Source organism: Peromyscus maniculatus, chromosome 4 (assembly GCF_049852395.1).
Source record: "Peromyscus maniculatus bairdii isolate BWxNUB_F1_BW_parent chromosome 4, HU_Pman_BW_mat_3.1, whole genome shotgun sequence".
NCBI lineage: Eukaryota > Metazoa > Chordata > Mammalia > Rodentia > Cricetidae > Peromyscus > Peromyscus maniculatus.
The window spans coordinates 11369000-11396815 of NC_134855.1; the positions used below are offsets into that span (position 1 = coordinate 11369000).

The 27816-nt window shown below is 51.1% G+C and overlaps 1 protein-coding gene and 1 pseudogene across 1 annotated transcript in view; one reads left to right on the forward strand and one right to left on the reverse strand.

The window, feature by feature from the left end:
• The window catches only part of Cfap77 (cilia and flagella associated protein 77), a 128602-nt gene that overhangs the window by 90388 nt on the left and 10398 nt on the right, over positions 1-27816 (forward strand). The window contains exons 4-5 of the mRNA XM_006983369.4: positions 5915-6020; positions 12138-12239. Of these exons, the coding sequence (XP_006983431.1) occupies positions 5915-6020; positions 12138-12239 (208 nt within the window). The remainder of the gene's footprint in view (positions 1-5914; positions 6021-12137; positions 12240-27816) is intronic.
• On the reverse strand, positions 1481-4605 carry LOC102911603 (cytochrome c oxidase subunit 7C, mitochondrial pseudogene; annotated as a pseudogene).

Genomic DNA, 27816 nt, shown 5'->3' on the forward strand with positions numbered 1-27816 from the left:
CGATAGGGTAATTGGTTCCTAACAACACCTCCTGGAAAGGTCAAGAGAGGAGGGGTGTGGGGCATGTGGCTCAGTGAGCAGAGTGTTTGCCTAGCATGCAGGAAGTCCTGGGTTTGGTGACCCAGCTCTGCTCATACCCACCATACTGCCTCATTCCTTTAAAGGCATGCCCAGCACTTAAGAGATGGAGGCCAGAGGATCAGAAGCTCGAAGTCATCCTCAGCCATAGAATGCGTCTGAGGAAAGCCTGTCTACGTGAGACTCGGTCTCAAAATCCTAAATGAATAAATAGTCTTCCCCTAGCTCTAAATCTCAAAGGTTCTCTCCTGTGCACCTGACAGTGTTTGTTTCCTGTTTAAACTGAGATCCTCTGGAGGTGTGAGACTTCAGTGGAAGAACTTGGGTTTGTTTTGGTAGTTGCTCTGTCTAAGATGCTCAGTGTCTGGCACCACGGCACCTGTGAGGAGGATGGCATCCTCCCCGAAGGCAGATTCCACCATTTAATCTGGTAATTTACTATAACACACATGCAGCCTAATTTGTACCGAGCAAACTAAGGAAAATGTATCTGTCAAAAATTTGCCTAAGATTTATTTTCCCTTTCTTTTCTCATCCGCCTTGCGCTCTTCCTGCCTCTGTGTGTGTGTGTGTGTGTGTGTGTGTGTGTGTGTGTGTCCATCTGTCCATGTAAGTACATGTGTGCACATGTGTGTGGAAGATCCTCTGGTGCTGTCCACTGAATTTTCTGACATAGGGTCTCGGTGGCCTGGAGCTTGCTGATTCAGCCAGGCTGGCTGGCCATCAGCCTGGGACCTGTCTCCACCTCCCTAGTGCTGGGATTCAAAGCGTACACCACCACACCCAAGTGTTTTTTGTTTGTTTTTTTAACATGGGTTCTAGGGGATTTAACTCGGGTCTTTATTAGCCTCCACATATCTATGCAGGGTAGAGCACATCAGCTCACAGCAGGCACAGAATTGTTTCTGCCCTCTGGGGCTCCACTGGGGCCAGAAGGGATAAACAGGCTTATGCTCAGGTGGAAGACACCTAGCCAGGGCTGTTTAGGGCAGGGTAGCTGGGAACCAGCCCTTGGAGGAGGCAACCCCACAATTGAGGCCCATACAAGAAAAGGAGATGACATGTATGCATGTACTAGCATGTGCTGGCAAGGAGAACTCCACCCAGAAGGGCTGGAAGTCTGGGGAAGCCATGCAGGGTAGGGTGAATGCCAGGAGTTGAAGAGAAGGCTGAACCTGGTGGACCATGGCTGTGAGTCCAGGCCTAGCTCCGAAACTGGAGAGCATGCAGGGGTGATAACATCCGATTTATGGCCTGAGTTTTCTCCACACCAGGCCAGCCTCTGCACCTGTTTATCCACGTTAATGAGCCAGAACAGAAACTAGCCAGCTCGTGGGTGGCCATGGAGGGCCTAGGCCAGGGCTGCCTGCCATAACTCACGCCATCATAGGTTCCCCTTGGCTCAGCCCCCACTGCCAGAATAAGAATTGCTGGGCTGGCCAGAGCAGGACGCTGAGTCGGTCAGCCAGGCTAGGGGAGGGCTGAAGAGCTGGTGTGAAGTGATGGATACGCGGGGCTGCGGGGAAGAGGGCTGTTCGCTGGGAGCAGCCTCTTGGGGTAGATATTTCCAGATTACGCACACAGTGTCGTTAGAAAGCACAGCTATAAATTAGGCTGCTCAGAGGCATGGGGCGTGTAATAATTAAGTAATAAAAGTCACCACAGGGGTACAGGAGGCAGGAACAAAGAGCCACTGTCTGTCTATGCGAATCAAAGCCTTGGGCTGCTTCTCAAATAGAATCCACCTTAGCCAGATTCCCAGGTCCTCTGGTGCCCTCATGCCAAGTTGCAATAGTTTGGAGAAGTGGGTGGATATTTAGGGTCCTGGCTAACTATCTGGTTGTCTCCAGGGCCACACAGTCTCACTCATAGAAGGGGCCTGTCAGGGATTACTGCTCACCAGTGCCAGGGCAGCGGGGAAGACTGAGAACCAGGACTAATGGCAGCTGGGACTCAGTGCCAGCCAATTACACCAACTGGGAATGCGGGCCTATGTGGTCAGAACTTGCACACTTTCACAACAATCTAAAAGATGTTTTGAAACGTTGGCTGTCCTATTTGTGTGTAGAGTGTGTACACGTAGGTATGCGTGTGTACATGCATGTGGAGGTCAGAGGTCATCTGTGGGTGCCATTCCTCAGAGGTCTACCTGGTTTTTTGAGACAGGGTCTCTCACTGGCTTTAGTGCTTGTCAAGAAGACTAGGCTGTCTGGTCCCCCGTTTCCCCCAGTGCTAGGATCACCAGTGCATGCCAGCACATCGGGCTGTTTTTACACAGATTCTGGGCATTAGAGTCAGGTCCCCATGCTTATACAGCAAGCACTACACAGACTGAGCATCAACAACCGAGCCCCAAACATCTGTATCTCTAACCGTTGACAATGATTTCAGACTTTCAGTGTTGCCGCACAGACCAGATCCAACAAATCCAGGGGCAGAGGTTGGCAGCCTCTGGACCTTGCTGGGCAGACATGGGGCCTTGCTTCTCCTGTGTCTCTACCACTCAGCTCAGGTTTGAGCAGCCCCTGATACCCTCTCTGGCTGCTTTGGAAAACCATCAGCACTGTGACCACCCAGATGGGTGTCTGTATGCAGCTCAGCATCTTGAGCCCTCCGAGTCGTGAGTCTCAGGAGTGAGAGAAAAGCTGAATTACTGTCTCTAGTGTTTCTGGCTCCGACTTCAATTCAGGCCCAGACAGCAGTTCCCAGGGCATATTCCAGAGCATCTTGGGGCTTCCTTAACAAGCTGCCACAAAGGGGTGAGGGAGGTTAGGGAAGAAGATGGGGGGGGTAGACAACATGAACTCCAGTCCTCACAGCTCTGGAGGTCACAAGTCTGGTCCTGAGCTGTCTCCTCTCCCCTCATTCGAGGCCCCAGGAGACTCTAGCTTGCATTCTGGGTGGCAATTCTACTGGATAGTGCTGGTCTGGAGGGCTGGTCACCTTTCTCCACACGTGTGCCAGAAGATTCCACACATCTTCCGGGGCATGGCTTCTGGAATAGTCTCTGCTGGCTGCCGCCACTAGCAGGGTTAAAATGATCATTTATTTGGTTTGTGGTACTGGGGCTCAAATCCAGGACCTCACCCAAGCTAGGCAAGCACTCCACCATTGGAATGTCCCTAGCCTAGAGGAGCACACTCATGCTGTGGCTGTCTACCACAGTGGTAGTGATAGCACTGAGGCCTGGCCATTCTGAACTGAGGCTGAAGCGACCATGGGCCAGGCATTTCCTATTAGCCTTCTAGCCGGTTCAGCCACCACTAATGAGCATCACCCACACTTCTACTGATTATTCTAACTAATTATTATTATATATTTAAGTTTTTATGTACGGCTATGTATCAAGGGCCTGGTGCCCTTGAAAGCTAGAAGAGGACATCCAATCTGGAACTGAAGTCACAGATAGTTGTGATCCACCATGTGAGTGCTGGAAACAGAACCTGGGTCCTCTGCAGAAGCACCCAGTGCTCTTAACTGCTGAGGCCTGTTATCGCTCCAGCCCCATTATCACATATTTTTAGAGACAGGATCTCAGTAACTAGCAGTCTTCCTCACTGCACCCAACTTGAAAATTATTTTTAAATAAATTTTAAAAATTAATTCTTGGAGGGTAGGGAGTTGAGATGAAGTTTCATGTAACCCATGCTGGCCTTAAATTCACATAGCTGAAGGTGACCTTGAACTTGTGATTCTCCTGCCTCCATCTCCTGAGTGAGTTGATAGCTTTAGTTTCTGCAAGATTGACAGAGTGGGATGGCTTCCTGTCTGGTCACCATAGGCAGTGGGATGGCTTCCTGTCTGGTCACCATAGGCAGTGGGATGACTTCCTGTCTGGTCACCATAGGCAGTGGGATGGCTGCCTGGCTGGTCACCATAGGCAGTGGGATGGCTTCCTGTCTCATCACCACAGGCAGTGGGATGACTTCCTGTCTGGTCACTGTAGGCAGTGGGATGGCTTCCTGTCTCATCACCATAGGCAGTGGGATGACTTCCTGTCTGGTCACTGTAGGCAGTGGGATGGCTTCCTGTCTCATCACCATAGGCAGTGGGATGACTTCCTGGCTGGTCACTACAGGCAGTGGGATGACTTCCTGTCTGGTCACCATAGGCAGTGGGATGGCTGCCTGGCTAGACAGTATAGGCAACAGGTCTGCCTCCTGAGCAGGTACTGAACTTGAGTATCAGTTTTTCTTGGTACATGGTCACTGTCCATTTTCATACTTCTTTTTGTTTATTTACAATTTTATTTAGTAATTAGAGTTCAAGAGTTTAATCCAATTTTCAGGTCACATCTCTTACACAATCTTCATTCTGGTAAAGGGATGAATTAAATATCCTCATTTTAAGTAGCTGGTGCCTCCCTATAAAGAAAGGAGCACCAAATCCAGATCCAAGTACACGGTCATCATAACCAATATCACTTGTTTTCCACTGAAAATGGCAAATTCTTCCCCCTCGGCCATTCTCATAGTGGCTATGACAGACCACGGAGGTGGTGAGCCTCCAGATACTCTCGTCCAACATGGTGCTGCTCTGTGAGGGGCACAGACATGGGAGGCAGAAGAAATGGCCGCACCACCACAGTCTGCCTTCTTCATGACCTTGCTATACAGAGCAGCTGCACACTCTATCTTGCAAGCTGTTTAGAGCTCAGCCCCAACCTGGGAGCAGTGCCCCACCCCCTTTGGGGGATTTAGATCTACGTTAGCTTTGAGCCTTATGGCTCAACCGACCTCATTTGGAGCGCTGCCCCACACTGCTCTGGGACCAGCCTCTCCTCTTCATCACTAAAATGATAAAGGGTGGTACCTGCAGACAGTACCCGCAGACAACACCCGCAGACAGTACCTGCAGACAGCACCCACAGAGAGTACCTGCAGACAGTACCTGTAGACAGTACCCACAGACAGTACCCGCAGACAGTACCCGCAGACAGCACCCGCAGACATCACCCGCAGACAGCACCCGCAGACAGTACCTGCAGACAGCACCTGCAGACAGCACCCGCAGACAGTACCCGCAGACAGCACCCGCAGACAGCACCCGAAAACATCACCCGCAGACAGCACCTGCAGACAGCACTTGCAGACAGTACCCGCAGAGAGCACCCGAAGACATCACCCGAAGACATCACCCGCAGACAGTACCAGCAGAGCACTCAGTACTGGCTCAGTGTTCCAGGCTGCAAGCCATGAAGACATCTAGTGCTGCCTCAGAAAGAGATAGGTCCTAGTGTAAAGTTGAGATTAGTTCCACCAGGCCAGTGGGTCTGACCAATGTGGAGCCAACATCTCCAGAGCAGGGACAGAGTTTAAATGAGGAGAGACCCCAAGGGTGGGGTGGGAAGCATTTTGCTCATCCAACTTGGCAGCATTCTTGCTGACGAGGACCAGAACAATCAGACCCCAAGGCTGGGAATGAAGATCCCGAGCTGTTCCCAGGGAAATCAGACACTGAGGCTAGACCACCTGCTTGGCAGGAGTCTTCTGCAATGCTAGCCTCAGCAGACTGCGGGCAGAGCCCTGGGTGGGTGAGGCATAGCAGAAAGGGATCGGGGAAGCTCTGAACCCTATCCAGCATCAGCCCAAGGACAGAATCTTTGTACTATCCAGATAACACGTGGAGGTTCCCCATGTCTGCAGAGCAGTGTGTGCATGCGATCTGATTCTCTGGGTTTTCTGGGTGCTACAGGAAGCCTTTCCTGGCCCCAGGGAGGATGATGTGGTCTGCAGCTGGTGGGGCCGGTGCTCTGTGGAGAGGGGGGTGTCTGTTCTATATGTGGGTGCCCTGGTCTTCCCCAGGCCTCAAGCTCTATGAAACTTCCTCCCCACAGGCCGTCCACACCCTTCTTTGACCTGTTACAACATCGGTACCAGCAGCTGTGGGTACAGGAGCAGAAGGCCACTCAGCAAGCCATCAAACTGGAGAAGAAACAGAAGGTAGTGCTGCCCCCACTCTGAGGGGCTGAAGCTTGGGGGGGGAGAGGTCAACATCAGTGGAGTCAGTATGTGGTTGGGGCAGGAGGCAGGGGTGCAGGCACATTCCTGCTGCAGAGAAACTCAGATCTGTACCAGACTCACTGATGGTCTGGTTCTGCTCGCACCTAATTCTGGATGGTGTAAAAGATGGCTGGACACCAGTCAGCAGGTCCTGTCACCTCCCAGCTGGGATTGGGACCCAGTCACATTGACTCTTGCATGGAGATCTTTTCCTGAACTCCTATCCGACCTTCCTATGGAGGAAACTAGGCTCCCATTCCACCAGCCTACACAGACATGTGCTCCACGCTGGCTGGTATGACAGGGTAGGAAACCTGTCTACAAGGGTGTGTTAAAGAAATGCTTTCTTAAGCAGTAGGAAAGCATTTTGTTACTAAGTAGTGAGTAATCCTCTCATGAGGAACACATCTTCTCATACCGGATCCCAGGAGGCATCCTTACCCCACATCCTAGGCAGGGAAAGCTGTGTGGAGAAGGCAGGGCAGCACAGAGAAGTGGGGTCCAGGGTGCCTGCTGCACCCAAACCCCTCCAGCTGCTATTGATGTGAGTCATTAGCTTTGGGCAGGAAGTCATTTTGGTGAGATTTTACCAGAAAAATACTCCCTGCTTTTCTTTACGCTGCCCTGCGCATTTTAAAGTACTCAAAGGCTCTTCCTTTAAAATATTCCAAACTTCAGACTTCAAGAGAGTTCATGATGCCTCCTCAGTTGCTCCAGACCTGTGACTGCCAAGTCAGATTTTGTGCTTTTAAGATTTCCCTGGGAGTAGGGCACCAGCCAGGGATAGTGTCATGTGCCCATTATGCCGGCCGGCACCTGGGAGGTGGAGGCAGAAGAATCAGGAGTTCAAGGCCAGCCTCGCCTGCCTAGCAAGTCTGAGGCTAGCCTGGGCTGTGGGAGAGATCCTTCCTGAGAGCAGAACAAAGCAGAACATGCAGATCTTGGATGTTGCAACAATCACAGACAGCACCAAGCCTAGCTCCCTTCCCTGAGAGCTGGCAAGTGCCCATGTCCTGTCCTCAGGCATCTGAGATTTCCATCAGGTCAGCATCTCACCCTATAGGGGATCTTAGTTTGCTTCACTTCATGGAGACACTGAGGTTCAGGGAAATGAAGCAGCGGAGGCTGGGGAGATGGCTTAGTTGACACAATGCTTGCCAGGAAAGCATCAGGACCTGAGTTTGGATTCCCAGCACCGACGTTAAAAGCTGAGTGTCAGCCGGGCAGTGGTGGCGTACGCCTTTAATCCCAGCACTCGGGAGGCAGAGACAGGTGGATCTCTGTGAATTCGAGGCCAGCCTGGTCTACAAAGCGAGTTCCAGGAAAGGTACAAAGCTACACAGAGAAACCCTGTCTCAGAAAAAAAAAAAAAAAAAAAAAAAAAAAAAAAAAAAAAAGCTGAGTGTCTAGTGCTGATGAAGAAGGAGGCTGACAAGAATCCCTGGGGTTTAATTGGGAAGCTCTAGGTTCAGTGAGAAACTCTAAAACAATATAAGGTGAAGAGCAATTGAAGAAGACGCCAAACACAGGCCTCTGACACCCACAGGCGTGTGCATACATGTGTGTGTGCACCCCCACACGCGTGTGCACACTCAAGGAGAAAAGAGACAGAGATGAAATGACTCCCATGGCTCTCTGGCCAAGTAAGTGCCGGCTCTCCCTGAAGCTGGAGCCCTCTTGACTTCTCGAACACTAGGAGAACAGAAAAAATGGTTCTAGGGCCCGAGTGGGGCCCAGGGGAGCCTTCCCAGGAAGGGACCACAGAGTCTTTAGGATGGCAGTCTCCCAGCGGCCTGGTTCTCTCCCAGCCAGCCCAGCACTGAAATGTTTTTAAAGTGGCCTGTGGTTCGTCTGTTACTACCTCAGGAGTCACCAGGCTGTGTGACAGTGTGGAGGAAGCATTACCGCCCCAAGCTGCTTTGTGGCTCCACAGGAGAGTGTCACACTTCAATCAACAGCTGGTTCCCGTGGCTCAGAGCCTCTCTGCCCCTCCTGCTAAAGCAGACACCCATGTTGAACCAGCCTAGGGGAGGAAAATATCTTCCCTTCCATCCATCCTGGGTTCATAGCTGAGGCCTGTGTGATAAAAGAGAGGAACAGAGCTGGAGAGATGGTTCAGGGGCTAAGAAAACATACTACTTTTCCGGAGGACCTGATTCAGTTTCCAGCACCCAGGTCTGGCGGCTCACAATGACCTATCATTCTAGCTTCAGAGGAATCAAGCACCTCTGGCCTTTGCAGGTGTCTATACACATGTATACATGCCCTCCAAATAGACATACCAAGTAAAATATTTTAAAATGTTTAAATGAGCAGGAAAAAAGCATGTGGAATAAAAATTCCTCCTGACTCAGGAATCTTTGCAAAGAAGAGCCAAAGAAACAAGCCTGTGTGTCCTCATATTGGGTTTGAGGAGGTGGTGGGTCGTCCTGGGGAAGAGGAAGAGATTATGATCAGAGGGTGATCCTGCAAGGTACGTGTGTTCAGATTCTCCTCTGTGCCCTGCATTTTTCAGAGACGAGGTGGTCCTTTCCTCCTGTGGTAAAGCAGCCCTTCAGAGGTCTCAGGGCCCTGCAGCAGATGGGCAGAGCATCATTCCTGGGATGCGGGTCCCACCTCAAGGATGAAGGGTGGCTGCGCTGGAGGAACTTGCTGGGTGTGTCTTTTCCAGAGGCTGAGGTAGCAATTTGGGATATAATGTCCTGAGTCCTATGCCCTAGCACAGAGCAGGCACTCAGAAAACGGCAAGCCAGCTTCAGAATTCTCTTATCAATCTGTGTGTGTGTGTGTGTGTGTTTGTGTGTGTGTGTGTGTGTGTGTGTGTGTGTGTGTGTGACGCATTCAGGTATACAGACACACATGTAGAAGCCAAAGGTCAACACTGTCTTCCTCAGGCAGTCTTACCTTGTCTTTTGAGAGTCTGTGACTAAACCTGGAGCTCACTGGTTCATCTGGACTAGCTGCCCAGCAAGGCCCGGCATCTGCCTATCCCCAGCTCCCCAAAGCTGCGGTTACAGACATGGACTTTTTATGTGAGTACTGGGGTCTGCACTCAGGTCCTCACACTTGCCTGGCGAGCGCTTTACCCACTGAACTGCCCTTCCAGCACCCTGCTCCGAGTCTTTGTAGGTATTGTGCTGTCTTGAACATGCTGGCGAAGCTGCCAGGGGCTGGGGCTGCTGTCTGAACTGATTACAATTTACTAGGCTTGAAAAGATGATACGTTTTCGGGTTGGGGATTTAGCTCAGTGGTAGAGCGCTGGGTTCGATCCTCAGCTCAAAAAAAAAAAAAAAAAAGACGATAAGTTTTCAAGGCCAAACCACCCACATCCCAGAGGAAACCTGGCTCTGCCATAGACCAGCATGCTGCAGAGGGGACCCAGGATCTTGGACAGCAATGACCCCCAATGACATTCTTGGTGACAGCCGCCATCTAGTGAACCTTGGGCTAACTACTGTGCTCGAAGCACCCATGAGCAGCTCCTACAAGAACCATGACTGACAGGCATTGGCCACCTTTTCTAGTCAGGAAATGGAGCACTAGAAAGACCACAGGGCTGTCTGCTGCGTCCTGAAGGCCGGCTTGGCCACCTCTGACTAGACAGCCTCTCTGCTTTGACTAAAGTCTCAGCCTTGCTCTAGAAGGCAGAGTGAATAGCCAGCCTAAGGGCTTGGAAGTTCCTTGTGGACATTACATTAGCCCTGCAGCTCGACCATATGAATGTGTGCGGACAGCCTGTTTCCCTCCCTCAGTCCTCCGGCTGTCACAGACATTTGCTTCCACTAGGTCACTTGAAGTCATGGCCTGGGGTTCTACCCTTTGGAGCTAAAACAGTTGGAAGAGTTCTAGGAACAGGGAGAAGGCCATTGTACAACTTGGGCTCATATGCCACAAACAGTGCCCAGGACATTTATAGAAACGTGAAGAATTCAGATGTAGGCCAGCCAAGGTTCAAGCCCTAGCCTACCCCAGGGCCTGTCCCCAGGGAGCTGCCACCACAAAGACTGCAGGAAGGAAGGCAGTAGAGGAGCACAGGGTAGGCTGAGGAGGCCTCCTAGAGAGGCTGGAACCCACTGGGTGCCTGTGCCTCCCCAACCCCCACCTCACTATTCCAGGTATGGCTCCAGCATCTCCCAGCTCTGTGACTCCAAGTTCAAGGTGCCTGCTGGACTGACTTCTGCTGAGGTCTCACTCCTTGGCTGCAGATAGCCACCTTCCACTGTGTCCTGACATGCTGGAGAGAGAACCCTTATCATCCACCCCCTTGTTCTAAAGGCTCTAGTTAAAGCCTAGGTGAAGGTGGCACATGCCTCTAATTCCAGCACTCGGGAGACAGAAGCAAGCAGATGCTTGTGAGTTTAAAGACAGCCTAGTCTACAGAGTGAGTTCCAGGATAACCAGGACTACACAGAGAAAGTCTGTCTCAAAAAACAAAACAAGGGCTGGAGAAATAGCTCAGTGGTTAAGAGCAGGGGCTGTTCTTCCAGAGGACCTGAGTTCAATTCCCAGTACCCACATGGCAGCTCACAACTGTCTGTAACTCCAGTTCTAGGGGACCCAAAACCCTTACACAGACATACATGCAGGCAAAACACCAATGCATATAAAATAAAAACAAATAAATTATTTTAAAAAAGAAGAAAACCAAACCAAACCAAAAGTTTCTGTTTTAATGGCTCCTGCTGTGTTGGATGGGACCCCGCCCCCCTTGACTCCGTTCAACCTTAGTTACCCCTCATGAGTGTCATCTCCACACAATCACATCATGGTTAGAACTGCACCATCTGAGTTTGGAAGGACACACCTCAGTTCTGGACAGACGCCATGAACTACAGCACTGGCTATGGGCCTGCTGGTACCTATTGGTGGACATGGAATCAAGGTTCAGAAGGGATGGGCTTCCTCCACCTTTGAAACCCCGTAGAGACCTCCCAGGCTCTAAAGGAGCTCACGTTCCCTCTCCCCCAAGACACTCACCCCCACCTTCCTCCTCCTGGGTGGTCCATCATATGCACCTGCTGCATGGGACAGTGACACCCTGTTGGATCATACATTTCTTCACCTAGATACTAGAGTTCTGTGTGAACCCCAGGAATTGTGTTAGTTAGTTTTAGGGCAGGAGGGGTGTGAGGGCAACCCCCTTCCAGCTGCTGCTCAGGGGAACTAGAAACCAAAGGAACCAGGGGCAGGGACAGTGGGGATGGGACTGTTAAATGGCCTAGAAGAAAGATCAAAGCCCAGAGGAAAGTGACCCTTGAGCCTGTCACCCAAGCATCCTAGCCCCTGCCACAGAGCTCCTTGGTCATTGCCCCGGTGTGTTACCTGTGTTGTTGCTATGACAGGTATGACAAAAAATGACTTAAAGAGGCGCTCTTTAGGCTCAGTGTGTGAAGATACATCTATGGTGGAGAAGGATGGAGGTGGAGTTACATTGATGCATCTATGGTGGAGAAGGATGGAGGTGGAGTTACATTGATACATCTATGGTGGAGAAGGATGGAGGTGGAGTTACACTGATACATCTATGGTGGAGAAGGATGGAGGTGGAGTTACACTGACACATCTATGGTGGTGAAGGATGGAGGTGGAGTTACACTGATACATCTATGGTGGTGAAGAAGGATAGAGGTGGAGTTACATTGATACATCTATCATGGTGAAGAAGGATAGAGGTGGAGTTACATTGATACATCTATCATGGTGAAGAAGGATAGAGGTGGAGTTACATTGATACATCTATAGTGGAGAAGGATGGAGGTGGAGTTACACTGATACATCTATGGTGGTGAAGAAGGATAGAGGTGGAGTTACATTGCACCAACCAGGAAGCAGGGAGAGATGGATGTCTTTGCTCAGCTCACTTTCTCTTTATCCATTCTGTCCAGGACCCCAGGCTGTGTGATGGCAGACCTCACATTCAATGTGTGTCTTCCTTCCTCAATTAGCCCAATCTAGAGACCACTCCACAGACATGCTCAGAGGGTTTGTTTCCATGGTGATTCCAAAGCCTCCAGGGCACAGGGCAAGCATCTCACCACTGCCTTTTTGGCCTACAGGTGATTCTGGGGAAGCTATATGAGACAAGGAGCAGTCAGTTGAGGAAGTACAAGCCGCCTGTGAAGCTGGATGCTCTCTGGCACATGCCTCACTTCCAGAAGGTCAGTGGCCCTTTCATCTCCTTCTTTGGGCACCAAAGCTGGGGCTAGCTGATGCGCACTCGTCTCAGCGTCCTGTGGGCTTCTGACCACTGACGCTCAGAACACAGCAGCAGGTGGCACCTGGTATTGTGAACTCATCCCCCATCCAGGTTCTGAGCCCACTTAGCTCACCAGAGATTCTATTTTTTTTAAATGTGTATCTAGCATGTGCACAGGGGTGGGGGTGGGGGGCGGAGTATGCATATGTGTATGTATGTATGTGAGTGCAGATGTCTACAATGAGAACAAGCTTGCATGTGGCTCCTGTCTCCGCTTCCCCACCCCAACAGCTTTCAGCTAAGACTCTTGATAAGCACCCATGGGGCAACCTGCTGATATTGACCTGTTTTATAGACAGGAAACAGGGAGAATGCTGGGAAGAGGCAGAGTCTTGGGAGATCTCAGACCATCTTAGCATGGGATGGCTGGCTACCCAGAAGCAGAGGCTGTCTTGGGTAGAAGCGTCACTCTAGTGACAGGGTCCTCGTGTATCTTGTAAGGGAAAGATGTACCCAGGTGGGAAACAAGCTTGGGCCCTCCCTGCTAATCCACCTGTATGATGACACCCTGCTGAGAGGCAGGAAATGACCTTAGGTTCCTCCCAGAAGTGGGGTGGGTGCTGACTGAAGATGAATCGTGTGCTCTGGCTTTAGAGCTGACCTTGTGTTCGTTCACCCGTGTGTTCCTGTAACACCCAGGCAGAGACACACGTTCAGCAATTTTTAGCAGGACAATGACGGTGGGGGTGGGGTTGTGGGGGGGGGGAGAAGTAGGGTTGTACAGACTAAGGGAAATGGGAGGGGCTGAAAATGCTGGGTCCAGGACGAGGAAGAAGCTGCGTAGGCTGTGTGTACCCCACCCAGGCAGAAGGAATCTTTCTTGAAGGTCATGAGGGATGTCCCCGGCCCCATCAAGACAGCTGCACGAGCAATATTCCCAGCCAGCCGGCCCGGCTGCGCTGCCCGAAACTGCGAGTTAGACAGAGAAGGGACGGCTGCCTTCCTGAGCTTAATGCGCTTGAACAAGCCGCTGAGCTTCAGCGGGGAAGCTGCTTTGGCCCGCTGGATGTGGCCTCTCGTGTCCTGCCCAAGTGGCCTCCATCGACATATGTCAGTGACCATGTGCCCCGCTGCCCATCAGCCCGGGCCTCTGCTGAGCTCACAGCAAATGTCACTGAAAGAACATGACCGAACACTGATCAGGAGGTGGCAGGAGTCACCACCACACTGCCGCTTCTTAGCACCTGTCAGCTCGGAGCCTCAACAGCAAAGCCTCCCCCCTGTTTCTCCGTCTCTCTTAACGTCTCCACTTACATTCACTTGTTCACAACATTCCCCCGGGCCCCTCCTCTCTTTCATTTCCTCCTTGGCCTTTTTTTTTTTTCTATTATGCCAGTGACCAAGTGCATGTAGGCATCTGGGTGACATTGCCAGAGGGGCACCAGGACCCCCAGCTCCCAAAGGCACAAGATGCCCTCCAGGTGGCCTCTAGTTTTACAGTAGCTGGCCCTGACAGGAGCTGGAGGGTAGAAATAATTCAGTGTTTCTGTTTGCAAGAGAGGGGGTTTGTCTCGGGGTCTGAGGAGCTCTGCTACTCATTAGGACTTCTGAGGTACTGTTAGGAGAAGCAGTGACCCAGCAATGACAACTCTTTCTGGTGGCAGGTGTCATGTATGGCTAGTGTGTGCAGAGAATGTCATTTTATCCTCAGAACAAACACCCTAACCCTGCCTTGCAGGCGAAGTGGGTCTGGTGCATCTCCAGACTCCCTAGAGTGGCTAGCCTGCATCCTTGGAGTGTGCCTTCATTGCCCATGCTGATAGCACACTAACTAGTTGAGACAGAAGGGCAATGACGAGCCCCAAGCCTTTCCTCTGTGTCTTCCAAGGACACCCCTGGGATCCTGCAAGTTAGTGCCCCAGTCACCTGTCACACAGGCCCTGGAACACAGCACATGCACCAGGTTCTATCGGGTGTGTTATCTGCCCAGCAGAGACTCTTAAACCCCTGAGAGCTGACGTTATAGGACCTAGGCCAATAGCAATACTGACTGAGCCTGCAGCACCAAGTGTTGGATGAGCACAATCTTGTAGGTACCAGTGCACCCGCATAGATGCTGAGGATAGAGCTGCCCTAATTCAGGGGCTCCTGAGACTCCTTCCTGCCTCTGTGGCAACCCCACCAGGTCCCCCCTCATCACCGAGGGGCGCCTCAGGCCCCGCTGCTTCCCTTTGAAGAGCTTAGCAACTTGGGAGTCAGGTGATTAACTAGACAGACTTTCATCTTCCTTCATAATGTGTAAGTCCACAAAAACCAAGCTTCAAGGCCCTAGTCATGGCCCCAGAGCTAAGCAGGGTGCCTGCACAGGAGAGGGGGTGGTAACCCTTGGAACGAATGCGTGAATAAGTAACCAGCCCAGAGTGGCCAAAGATTTTCAAAGCCTCCCACAGGCACAATGAAACCCTCCTACCCACACAGATGCCCCAGCACTGCCACATCCCTGCTGCCAACTCAGGGCCTGTGCTCAAAAAGCACTCGAGGGCCAGGTCAGGCTGCTGTCGTTTCATGGTACATGAAGCCCCAGGAGGGTCTTTGTCTGGGTCGCATGTCACTGCTGATCTGCTGCCCCCACCCCAGCGCCATTATGATGGGAAAATGCACTTCCAAAAAAGTTGAACCTGTCACGGTGATGGATAACCTAAATGGACCCTCCCCGCTCATGAACAGATGTCGAGGCTGAACTCTGTCAGAAATAATTAAACACCTTTCACATGGAAAAGCAGCAGGCAGGGTGGGGCGGCCATCCCGCGGCTGGGTCACCGTGTCAGACAGGCTGGCTTTCTGCTTCCTCTCAACCAGCCACGAGGGAAGCTGCGAAGACCTCTGGACCACAGGGTGAGGAAAGGCCAAGGGAGGCAGCGACACATCCCTGTCATGGTCCGGGCAGGCAGGGCCTCTGGTGGCCCTGGCTTCTTTCTGGTCTCTGTGTCCTGCAGTTGGCAGGAGGTAGCAGTGCCAGGGTGGAGGGACACCAGCAGCGGGTTGGGAGCCTTCCAGCCGGGATGTTCATACTGTGGGGGCCCCGTTGAGAGGCTGGAAGTTTGGAGCCTCGATCTCCACATCCAAAAAGGAGAGAAGTAGCTGCAGGCCTGGGAGGCCTGCTCAGGACTGAGGCTCCATGGTTTCTCTTACCTGGCCAAGGAGCCATGTGGGAGGGGGAGTGAGGACTCTTGGAGATGAAGGACCCCGTTCATCCATCTGTCTGCTCACTTCCTCACTCACCTATCAATTCATTTACTCATTCATCCATTCACTCATTCATTCACAAGTTTCTATCTTGAATACTTCATGCCAGGTCCTGGTAAGACTCTGAGGACATGGTGGTGAATGAGCCAGAAACTTTGGCCACTGCCGATGCCATGGAGTTACCAGCCATTGAATGAGCACGAGATGGACAAGACTGGCAAATGGGAAGATACACAGACAGATGGGGGAAGTTTGGAGAGTATTGCCCCCAGTTACACAGTGTTCACTTAGCCAGCAACCCACACGGGGGAGGTGGTGACAGTTCCTACAATGACAACCATATCATCCAGGCAGCTGCATACGTGCATTCACCACAACATCACACACACACACACACACACACACACACACACACACCTCCCACACACACACATCACACACACACATCTCCCACACACACACATCACACACACACACACACACATCACACATGTGCACGCACACACATGCACACATTCACCACAACATCACACACATCACACACACATCACACACACATCGAGTGCGCACACATACACACACACGCGCACACACGCACACACACCCCACATGACACACACATCACACACACACACAGATACTCACACATGCACACACATCGCACACACATCTCCACACACACATATCACACACACGCACACACACTCACACACGCGCACACATCATGCACACACACTCACACACTTGCACACACCTACACCACACACCACACACAAAAAGAAAGAGGGCTTTGCTCAAGGCACATCCCAGCCCCATCTCTGGCCAGACACTCCATCCTCCTGGCAAGTCCTTGTCTGTCTGCAGTGCTGATCTCCACCAACATTACATAGTCTTTCAGTCACTAAAGTATGAACAAATTGACTATATTTTCATTTGGCTTCTGGTTTCAGCCCCACTGCTTTAGAATAATGGCCCAAGCCATTAAGCTAACAGTTTGATTTACAAGCTCCTATGCTCTGGACGCTAGGATCAGCCTCCTCTTTCTGTGGAAGACTAACCCTGCCTTGGGTCTCCTGGGCCTCTGGCTCCTTAACGGGAGCTAGAGATGGAGGGAAGAAAATGCATCTGTAGTCAGCCAAGCAGGGACACCCAGAGAAGCAGCCGATTAGGAGAGGCTGCTGAATGTAAGAAAAGGATTTTCTCTGCCACCTTTAAGCTCTCCTACAAATCATAGCTGGCTGCAAAGTTAACTCTCTGTTAAACCCCAGAGCGTCTCCAACCTAGTCCACCCTACTGCCTCCACCTCTTCAAAGAACTTAACACAAAGAGGGACCACTCCCTGCCACCTGACGTCCAGCCTGCGCATCCCATTTGCAAGACTCAAGCATAAAGGACAGAAGGCAGATCTGCAGCCCTCCCTGAGCCTCAGACTGGAATATTTTAGGGAACCTGTCACTCTCAAGTTGGAGTAAGAATCTTCTGATGTCACCTGCAAGGGCACTAAGTGCAGGAAGGGGACATTCGCAGGTGGAATTGGGAGACTGGAGAATGACTTGGAAGCTTGGTGCAGCCGACCACCCTCCCTACAAACAGCTGTCCTGTTATAAACAGATCCAGGCAGAAGAGCTGCCTGGGAGGGAACAGGAATGGAGACTTTACATAATCGGACACTTTCTGGGGTTTCCTGCTCAGGGGGTGACATTGATGTTCACAAACAGCCAGAGCTGAAGATATGGGACAGGAAAGGAAGGACAGAGTTGGGCTAGGGCAGAAGAGAGCGTGGTGGCCAGACACCTAGAGCGGCAGAAATGTCTGGAATGCCTGCTACAATGGTGCTGGAGAAAAAGACACTAAGAGGGAGCTGAGGCTAGCACCCCACAGGCCCTGTCCTGCCGCTGGAGGGCCCAGCCCCCTGAATCCTGCCAGCACCTGGGCATTTTCAACTTAATCCTCCTGGGTATGAAAATATTTATATTGAAAACCAACCAGAAGCTGGCTTTAGTGACACACACCTTTAGTCCAAGCACTCAGGAAGCAGAGACAGGCGGATCTCTGTGAGTTCAAGGCCAGCCTGGTCTACAGAGCAAGTTCCAGGACAGCTAGAACTACACAGTGAGATCCTGTCTTAGGAAAAACAGAAAGAAACAAGGAAGAAAGAAAACTAACCAAAATACAGATAGCTTATTTAACATTGTTAATATATATTTATGTTTCTTTTCTTTTTTCTCGAGACAGGGACTCGTGCATCCCAGGCTGGCCTCAAACTCACTATGTAGCCAAGGCAGGCCTCACACACTTATTTTTAATTATGTGTGTGTCTGTGTGGTTATGTATGTACATGGGAGTACAAGTGCCTGTGGAGACTAAATTCACCAGATCCCTTGTAGCTGGAGTTACAAGTAAGTGTGAGCCAGATGTGGGTACTGAGAACTGAACTCCGGCTTTCTACAAGAGCAGTATGTGCTCTTAACGGCTGGAGTGTCTCTCTAACCCCTGGGCTTGAACTCTCGATCCTCCTGCCTCCACCTCCTGAGCCCTGGGATCATAGGTTTGCCCCACCTCACCTGGTATGCAGTGTTGGGGCTTGAACCCATGACTTTGTGCCAGGCAAGCTGAGCTTCCTACTCAGCCCAGCTGCAGATCTCTAACCACCAAAGACGGTGAGAATCTCATGCTTACTCTTGGAATGGGGAGACCTGGAGTTTCTTAATGTCTTCTTTATCTCCAAGGGAATAAACCTTCCCTAAGCTAAGGAGGACTCAGGGAGGAGCCTGTGACACAAGGAGGAGCCTGTCCTTTCTGAGGTGTCTTCCTCCATGTCCCACTTGTCATCTTCTGTCCACAAGCACCAAAGTGCTTGGTGAAATGGGAGCCTTTAAGCTGCCTGACGCCCATGGTGGGTTCTAGCAGGTAAACGGTGCTCCGTGATTCAGGGGTATAAACCCGGCATTGTGGATAAGCTGGTGAGATGTATGCAGCTGTTTCCAGGGCAAGCACACCTTCACTGGCTTCCTATGGAGAAGATGCATCCTCAAGGGCGTCAGAGAACACCCTGGAAGATACCACAGCCTCCTCCCTTCCTCTGCTCAAAGGCATCCTGGGAAATGGTATTTTAGAGCAACACAAATAATTGTGGGAGATGTAACCAAGGACTTGTGGATGGAAGCAGATCGGGAAACAGTAAGTGAAGACAAATTCCCCAGGATGCGGTGACAGCCATGTCCTTGACCCCCATGCTAAGATCTTTCTAGGTACCAGCCTGGTGCCTCTGTGAATTGTCCCATTTCATGGCAATCTCTCAGTAACCTGTGGCATGAAAGAGTCCCCTGCTTTGGTGATAGGGAACCAAGGCTCACACACAGGCTTACAGTCACATGCCCAAGTTAATAGCCAGCAAGGTGCCCAGCAGAAGCTTGGGCTTTGACTGGCAGCCTCCAGGGTCAGGCTCTGCAAGAGCTGATGAAGGCTGAGGGCCTGAAGCTGAGGTCAGGGGTCAGCGGTGCTAACTGCAGGGCCTGGGGAGGACAGGGGAAGAAAAGGCACTCAGCCATAGGCTTTGATGGGTGTCCAGAGGGTCGTGGCCAGCCCTGCTCTGGCTGATTTAAGCTCTTGCTGTAAACCATACTTCCCACTGCCCTGAAAGCCATAGCCTTTGATAAAACCTCTGACATCTTTTAAATTGCAGTTTGGCCCTGAGGCTAAATAGGACAGAGGCCGTCGATGCCAGACTCGGGATGCTTTGTTGCAAGTGGGAAGCAGACCAACTGTGGTAAATGGCTAAATTTGCAGGCTGAGAAGCCACAAGCCGGCTCTGTAGTCCAACTTGCCTCACGGCTGCCAACCTCACTGCAGTGTGAGCACAGCCATCAGGAGGGATGAGTGCATACAAAGCTTGGCTAGGGGACGGTCACGGCGAAGCACAATCTCTGGTCTCTGTTAGGCCTGCTCATCCCCTCCCATAGGTGCTCTCCAGCATGGCTACACCTGGGCTCAAGTAAAGATCCCAGGACCTGATCCAGCCGATGTGGGGCAACCTCCAGACTTGTGCTTTGGCCAGTGGTTATCCAAACACGCTGGGTCAAGGTCAGCACCACTGCTCGGTAGTTTGAGCAATATATTTACTAGGGTGGGTGGGTGAATGACCACAGTGTGTTATGCAGTGAGCTGGGCTCTCCAAGGAGAACCAGGCCTGCTAGTGACAGGCCCTAAGGGCCAGTCTGCTCAGGACTGCTGTCACAGAGTACCCAGGCTGGGCAGCCTCAGCAGCAGATGTAGCCCGCTGGCATTGGAGGCCAGAAATACAGTCTACAGTGCAGGCATGTTCCGACAGCACACCTTCTTACTGCGTCCAAATATGAGAACATGGCAGGGGCGGGGGGATGATAGAGATGGGGGGTCCTTAGATGGCCACCAGTGTCATCATTGATGCTCCTGTCCATGACCTCATCTAACCCTAATGGCCTCCCAGAGGCCCTGCCTCCAGTACCATCCCACTGGTACCTTCCCTGTGATTTGAAGGGACCCTTCAGTCCTTGGCAACTTCTTTCTCAAGTTCAGTGCAGATCTGTCTCCTTCTGCCTCCCACCTCCTGGTTATATTTCTGGCTTCTGAAGCCCCCTGAATCCCTGGCTCCCCCTTGAACATGACAGCTTTGCAAATTTCCCAAGGCAGTTACTTTTCCCACAGCTGGCAGGTTCTTGACTGCTCTTGGGGGCAGAGCTCTGAGTGTGGAAAGTAGAGCCCTGCCTTGGAACAATAGGGGACCACCCAGACTGTGACCTCTGGCCTTCAGCAATGTCTTCTCCACCTTTAGCCCTTGCCATGATTTGTCGATTGGAACAGTACTTCCACACATTTCTGAACAAAGCTGTGGTTGAAGATGCTGTCACATGCTCCGACTCATTTGCCGTGGGGAAAGCTTCCTGGAGAGGGCTCAGGAGAGTCTGCTGGATTTGTGTATCATTTCACAGTCACAAGAGCAGCAGCCTCTCTGCCTTGAATGCCAGTGCCAGGTACCAGGTGCCAAGTCGTGAGCCTGACAGTGACCACACAGGATGGAAGGACCATGTGACCCTCCCTGCCTTTGTATTTGAGAAACTGAGGCTCCTGGTTTCCCGGCTGGACGGTGATGGGGCCCAGGCCGGAAGTCAGCTAGCCTGCCTCAGTACCTTCATCGTTCCCCACGGCATGCTCGTGCTGTCTCTCCTGCTGTGGGAAGTGTGGCTGATGTGAAGCTGTGTGCACCTTTGTGCCCCACATAGCAGACCTTGAACAAGAGTTAGAAAATGCTCAACTCAGGGGCCCCAGAACATCTGGATTCCACTCCAGGCTGGCTCTGCTTTGTACAACTCTGGAATATCTTATTTCCCCTCGCATGCAATCCATTGTGTACCTTCAAGTCACCAGGAAGGAGACAGGTACAGGTACTGGAGAAAATGAAACGCTTCTTACACTTCTATTTAATTGAGCAAAGCAGATGAATTCTAAGGGTTCTGTTGTCTCACTGCAGGTTCCTAATCCATTCATCTATCTATATATCCATTCACCCATTCATGTATCCATGCGTCCATTCATCCATCCATGTATCTATGCACCTATTCATCCACCCATCCATGCATGCATGAGCCCAGGTATCCATTCACTCACACATTCATGTATCCATTCATCTTCCCATCCATTTGTCAGTGTACATTCATCCATCATCCATCCTTATAGCAAATATTAGTTAAATGTCTATTGAATGCACTTAATGGTAAGGTTATTCCCAAGACCCCCAGCAGAGTCCCACCTAATGACATTTCCCCAGGACACTGTCCCGAACATGGTGTCGACCTTTTTCCTGTCTAGCTGAGGACACTTTGCTCTGATATTGCTACTTGTGACTTGACATAGTTAGCATCATTGACCATGGAAAAGTTCTATTCTTCTTAAAAGACACTGGAAGAATGTCTTCCTCATCATTATTCCAGTATGAGACATAGCGACATCAAGACCCATACCTGCAGGCTGAGGCACCGAACGTCTGAGTGTGGCCCTGGCCACCCTAACAGTGTTGAGGGAGCTTCTCAACAGCCTATATGAATACTCAATAAGGTGCAGGGAGGCGCCGTATGAGCAGGACAGCAAAGGACTTAATTTACAGTACAAAATCAAAGACTCTGTCAACCGAGGAACTGTGCGTTCAGATAACCACCTGAGAAAGCATTACCAGGGAAATTTCCAGAGAAAGTAATTAAGGAATCCCCATTGACCAAATTCAGCAGCAAAATTTGGAGCTCTGGAGTTTGAAGCTCACCAGGGATCCAGTGTCTCCCCCCATTTGATCCTTTATCAAAATGAGCAGTGGTGTCTGGGAAGAGATCGGCTGTGAGCCTCCCTGGCTCTCCCTAGCACACCTCTCCTGCACTGCATGGGCCTGTGTGCGTGGTCTTGTCTATAAGCAATAAATGAGATCAGTGCTTTGTGAGATGGAGTGAGATTAATGCCCCTCTCCTCTTCGAGAACTGACAAGAGCCAGTTAGTATTTATGAAGTGCCTGTGGTGTGAGAGAATGCCTGTGGATCTGAGAGTCAGCACACCACATCCACGGGCCCCAGCTTCGGGGTGACTCTACTCCCAGACTCTCTCCTAGCAAATGCTCTGTGTACCTCTGTGTGAGGTACCTTCATTGGTCAGAGAGGCCAGTGGGTGCTTAGGCAGTCTTTCTAAGAGTGACTGCTTACAGAGACCATGTGGGATTGCTGACCAGATGACCGTGCATCCTCCCAAGGGGATGATGCTGAGACAGTCCAGTTCTCTGGGGCTGTCCCAATTCACAGAGGGTCCTCACAAAGGTCTCCAGGATATCTCCTCTCCTAACCCTCTAGCTTTCTTGAGCTGACAGAGAAAGAAAGCCTTGCTGTCTACTGATAAGCGAGCATGACCTTCTATGTTCTGAGATTCTGAAGCGGTGGGCAAACTACAGCTGAATTTGAGGTACCCACTGGGATATCCCACTGTTTGTTGGTTGGCTAAGCCCCTGGGGCTGGAGACCTGGGGACACTCCCCCCCAAAAAAATAGAGCCAACAGACTCCTATCATGCAGCCTCTGAAAAGGGGGACCCCCCACCCCCCACTGCCGCCACTTCTCAGCAGTTCAGCTTGTCACTGTATTTATTGACAGGCCCATTGAAAAGAGACCTCCCTGCAGCTGTGAAGTTCTCTCTGTCTCCCATTCACTCCTTTCTCAGACAGTTTTTGAAAGACGAAAAGTCTGCACATACACACACACACACACACACACCCCACATTGGCTCCTGGGCCTGGCCCAGCTCGCAGAGGGAGAGGGGTGCAGCCCGGGTGAGCCGATTGCCGAGCCTCCTCACCTGGTCCCACAGTGCACCGCCTCCAATTAAATCAAAACGGTTTGTTTTTAATGGTCTTTTACGCTGACAAGTGGGCGATCATTTTGGGCCCACGAGCTGTCAGGGAGCTGAGGCAAATCCTCCGTTGATAATGCCCAATGCTTCCAATTAGGAGCTGCGGCCGATCCTGGCGCGCTAACGATTCCCCAGTCGCCCCCCAGGCCCCTTTGGCGCGGGCTGTTTCTTCTGCCTCCTCCACCGCAAATTACTGACACAAAACGGAAGGCCCCTCGTCTCCTCCGCCACGCCAGGCCCGGGCCCTGTTGGGTTTAATGAGCCGATGGAAGTTTCGTGGCTCCAGCGCTAAATTCTTTTCTTGTTTGACAGCTGCTCGGCTAAGGCGAGTGTTGACCTTATAAAAGATTTAGTGTTTCTCATTATTTTCTGTCAAGCTTCACAGTGATGGGTGGGTGGTTATCATTTGCATCCCAGGGTGTGTGTGCAAGCATGTATGCTAGTGTGTGTGTGTGTGTGTGTGTGTGCATGAGTGTGTTAGGTGGGGGGCTTAAGGTGGAGACAGAAAGGGGGACAGAAAGGGGTCTCTGGGTGTCACATTTATCCCCCACTCAAGTGGCAACTTCCAATGTGACATTCTTCCTGGGCTGAGGTGTTTCAAAGAGCAGGCAAGATGCAAGGCCAAGACAATGGATGGTTCTGGGGTTCCCGTGGAGGGAAGCCGTGGTGGAGGCACCAGGAAAGCCACGCTGGGACAGACGCAGGGTGGAAAGACCAACCACTGGGGTGGTTGGGGGCTTCGCTCAAGACTTCCTCAGGGGAATTCAGTCTTTCGTTACAAGGGCATGGCCACAGCTTCTCCACCCCTGCTCCAAAGCCTGCTCAAGACTGTGACAGGTTGGGTTTTGTTTTTTTTTTTTTTTTGAGACAGGGTTTCATGTGTGGTTTTGAAGCCAGTCCTGGATCTCGCTCTGTAGACCAGGCTGGCCTGGAATGCACAGAGATCCGCCTGGCTCTGCCTCCTGAGTGCTGGGATTAAAGGCGTGCGCCACCACCGCCACCCGGCTCTCTCTCTCTCTCTCTCTCTCTCTCTCTCTCTCTCTCTCTCTCTCTCTCTCTCTCTCTCTCTCTCTCTTTTTATGATTTACTTCTATTTCATATGCATTGGTATTTTGCCTTCATGTAAGTCTGTCTGAGGGCCTTGAAACTGGAATTATACACAGTTGTGAGCTGTCATGTGGGTGCTGGGAATTAAACTCAGAACCTCTGGAAGAACAGCCAGTGCTCTTAACCATTGAGCTATCTCTCCAGCCCAACTGCGACAGTTTTAAAGGCAGATTCGTGTTTTAAAAAGACTCACATCACTCTCCTTTAGGATAATTATGAAAGCATGCCTTGATTTTGTTCTTGCACCCACACCAGACTAAGACTGTTCTGTAACTGACCAGGCTTGGGGAGTCCAGATTCATGCCTTTTCCAGGCCCCACTGGCCTCCAGCTGCCTCTTGAATCATTATGTTTTACCCTGCCATAGAGAGATGAACCCCCCCCTCCAGCACCCCCCCCCCCCATATACACACACTGGTTTTCCCAGGGCCAGGTGACTTGAAGCTTCCTAAGGAGGAAGGGTCTACATCCATCTGTGTTGCCTTGGGGGACACTTTGAGGAGCCATTTAAATAAATCTCTTAACTAGTTGTACTCCTAATTTCTTTCTTTTAATGTCCCATCAAGATGATTCTTCATGCAAAAGGAAATAAAATATAAGTCACTGCACTGGGCAGTGGTAGTGCCCACCTTTAATCTCAGCACTTGGGAGGCAGAGGCAGAGGCAGGTGGATCTCTGTGAGTTAGTGGCCAATCTGGTCTACAGATCAAGTTCCAGGACAGCTAAGATTGCACAGAGAAACCCTGTCTTAAAAAAGAAAACAAAACAAACAATATACACAATACATATACATATATATATATATATACATATATATATCACTAAAGTAAAACAGATAAACTGGACTTCACCAAAATAGAAAAAATATGTTTTTTTTTTTTTCTATTTCACTCCAATACTATTTTCAAGATATCAAAAAGAAAATTGGGCTTGGTAGTACACACCTGTGAATCCACAGTGGAGATTAGAAGTTCAAGGCCATTCTTATTTTATCCATTTATTACTGTGTGTGTGCATGTGTGATGTCTGTGTTGGGAGGGAGGGAGGTCAGAAGTCAGCTTTGTGGAGTCAGATCTCTTCTTCCATCTTTACGTGGGTTCTGGGGATCCAACTCACTTTCCCTGCAGAGGAATCTCACTGACCTTATTTGAGGGAGCATCTCTCACTGCACCTGGAGCTCACTGATTTTGCCAGACAGCCTGGCCAGTGAACTCCAGGGACCTGCCTATCTCTGCCTCCCCAGTGCTGAGATGACAGGGGAATGTTGCCACACCCAACTCATATGTGGGTACAGGGGGTCAAATTCAAGCCTCGTGTTTGCCAGCGCTTTGCTGACTGAACCACCTCTGGCCCTAGAGTCTCATTTTCAAAGGCACAATTGCCCGTGATTTCTCCCGGCCTGGTGAGTGGGTAGACACAGACCTGCCTTCCTGTTCTGACTTTGCCACTTAGTAGCGGGACCTGAGTCTATCTCTGCACTCCAGTCCCGTCTCCTGCCGAGAGAAGGTGGTTTCTCTCCCAACCCATCTCCACTCGTGAGTCAGGACTCGCGTGGTGACTCGCGTGGTCCAGCGCTGCACAGAGCCCTCGTTGGGAGGTGGTAGAGTTCGCTTGCACAGCCCCGGTTGGATGTGCTTTGAAGCCCCAGCGTGTGTCAGCAGGGAGGGTCGGATTCTGTGTCCTTGCTCTGTCTATTTTTGGAGCCAGGAGCAGAATAACAATTTAGGGGACCAGATGTCTCAGGAGAGATTGTTCTCCTCATTAATTACTTAAACCACAACCTGCTACATCACAGGGGAGGCGCTAGCCTGCTCGCCACAGAGGTCTTGCCCAGACGAGTGTTCTGCTGGGGCCTCTGACCTCCAGCTGCCCTGAACTTGACAGAAATTACTGGCCTGGGACTGATCCATAATTTTCAAGTGTCTCTCATTAGAGCAGACAGCCCCTCAATCTTTACAGCAGGATCTCTCTCCCAGTCACCTGAGCAGTTGTCACTTAAAAAACTCAACTAAACCTCGGTGGCTGTCACCCCCCCCCTCTCCCCCCCCCAGCCCAGTTCTTCAGCGGATTCTCTTTCTTTCCTCTTTCCTACTTTGGCTATTTTTTCTTCAAGCCCCCATTTGCCTTATCGGGCTTCAGACCTGTCTCTGGGGAGCTTGGTATCCAACTGGAGACTGTGTGTGGCTAAGGCGAGGAGCCAAGTGTCAAGGGGACAACAGTGGGTATGGGTCAGAGCCTGGGAGTCAGGTGGGCTTCGTGGAACTGCTGCTTGGCAGAGGAGTGTGCAGCATGGTTATGGGTTTGAGTTTTCCTGGCCAATGCAAGCGTGGGAGGGGCATGTACACACACCACCACCGCCACCACAGCCGCCGCCGCCGCCGCCGCCGCCGCCGCCACCACCACCACCACCACCACCACTTGTCTCTGGCACAGTTATCCAAGCAGCTGTAAGATACCATTTTGGGGCTTATGGCCAATCCTGCTTGCTTTGGTCCCCAGAGGAACCCCACTGTGACTGCTTAAACTCCCCATCTGTAGCAGAGGCTCAAGCTAAAGAAAATATGGAGCAGGCAAGAGAGGAGGAGGAGAAAGCAAAATGCTCTCTGCCCTTGACCTTGAGCAGGAACCCCCAGGCAGCCAAAGACCATATGCACTTGACTGACACTGCATGTCTTTATGTGTCTTCCGTTTTTCACATAAAAGTGGGCCTGGAAAGAGGGCTCAGCCTTTCAGAGCACTGGCTGCTCTTCCAGAGAACCTGAGTTCAATTCCCAGCACCCACACGGTGACTAACAATTCCAGTTCCAGGGATCTGACACTTTATTCTGGTCTCCACCAGCTCTCATGCACATGGCACACAGACATACATGCAAGCAAAAACCCCCATACACACAAAATAAAAGTAGATCTTTGTGCCGGGCGGTGGTGGCACACACCTTTAATCCCAGCACTCGGGAGGCAGAGCCAGGCGGATCTCTGTGAGTTTGAGGCCAGCCTGGGCTACCAAGTGAGTCCCAGGAAAGGCGCAAAGCTACACAGAGAAACCCTGTCTCCAAAAAACCAAAAAAAAAAAAAAAAAAAAAAAAAGTAGATCTTTAGATGTCGTCTTGCTTGTGTTCTCGTCTGTAGCCATTTTCTGTGATAATTTTCTTACAACCTCGTGGCTTTGAAGGTCTACAAGTTGATTCAGAAGGTCTACAAGTTGATTCAGATAACTCTGGAGCTGGGCTGCTCTAGAGAATCCTACCCACTGCAGTGACTACTGGCCACTTGGGCACCTAGCCTGTGCAGTATGCATGGAGCCACTGATGAGCTGAATCCATGGCTTTATTTTAGTTCACTGGCATTCAAAGAGCTGTATGGGGCAAGGGGTTGCCATGCTGGAGGGGCCCTCTGCAGTGTCCACTTAGCCAGACAGAGTATCCACGGCCTCAGTCTGTCAGGCTCCATTGGCCTGGTCCATCAAGGGGGTGTGCTCCGGGTTCCAGTGGTCATTCCATGTCACCATGAAGCTGCCTCATATATAACTCTTAGTGGACACTCTGGAAAGTCTGTCTAGGTTCCCATGTGATGTGAACCCCCTGATTCATGGGGTGTGATCAAGTCCTATCTTAGAGTCCCAACTTCTCCCAAAGTGGCCCCAATTAGTCCCTCACTAACCACTAGCAGATGAAAGTTCGTGTGTGTGTGTGTGTGTGTGTGTGTGTGTGTGTGTGTGTGTGTGTGTGTGTGTGTGTGATGGGAGGAGGCACACTCCCCTGTGTCTGTG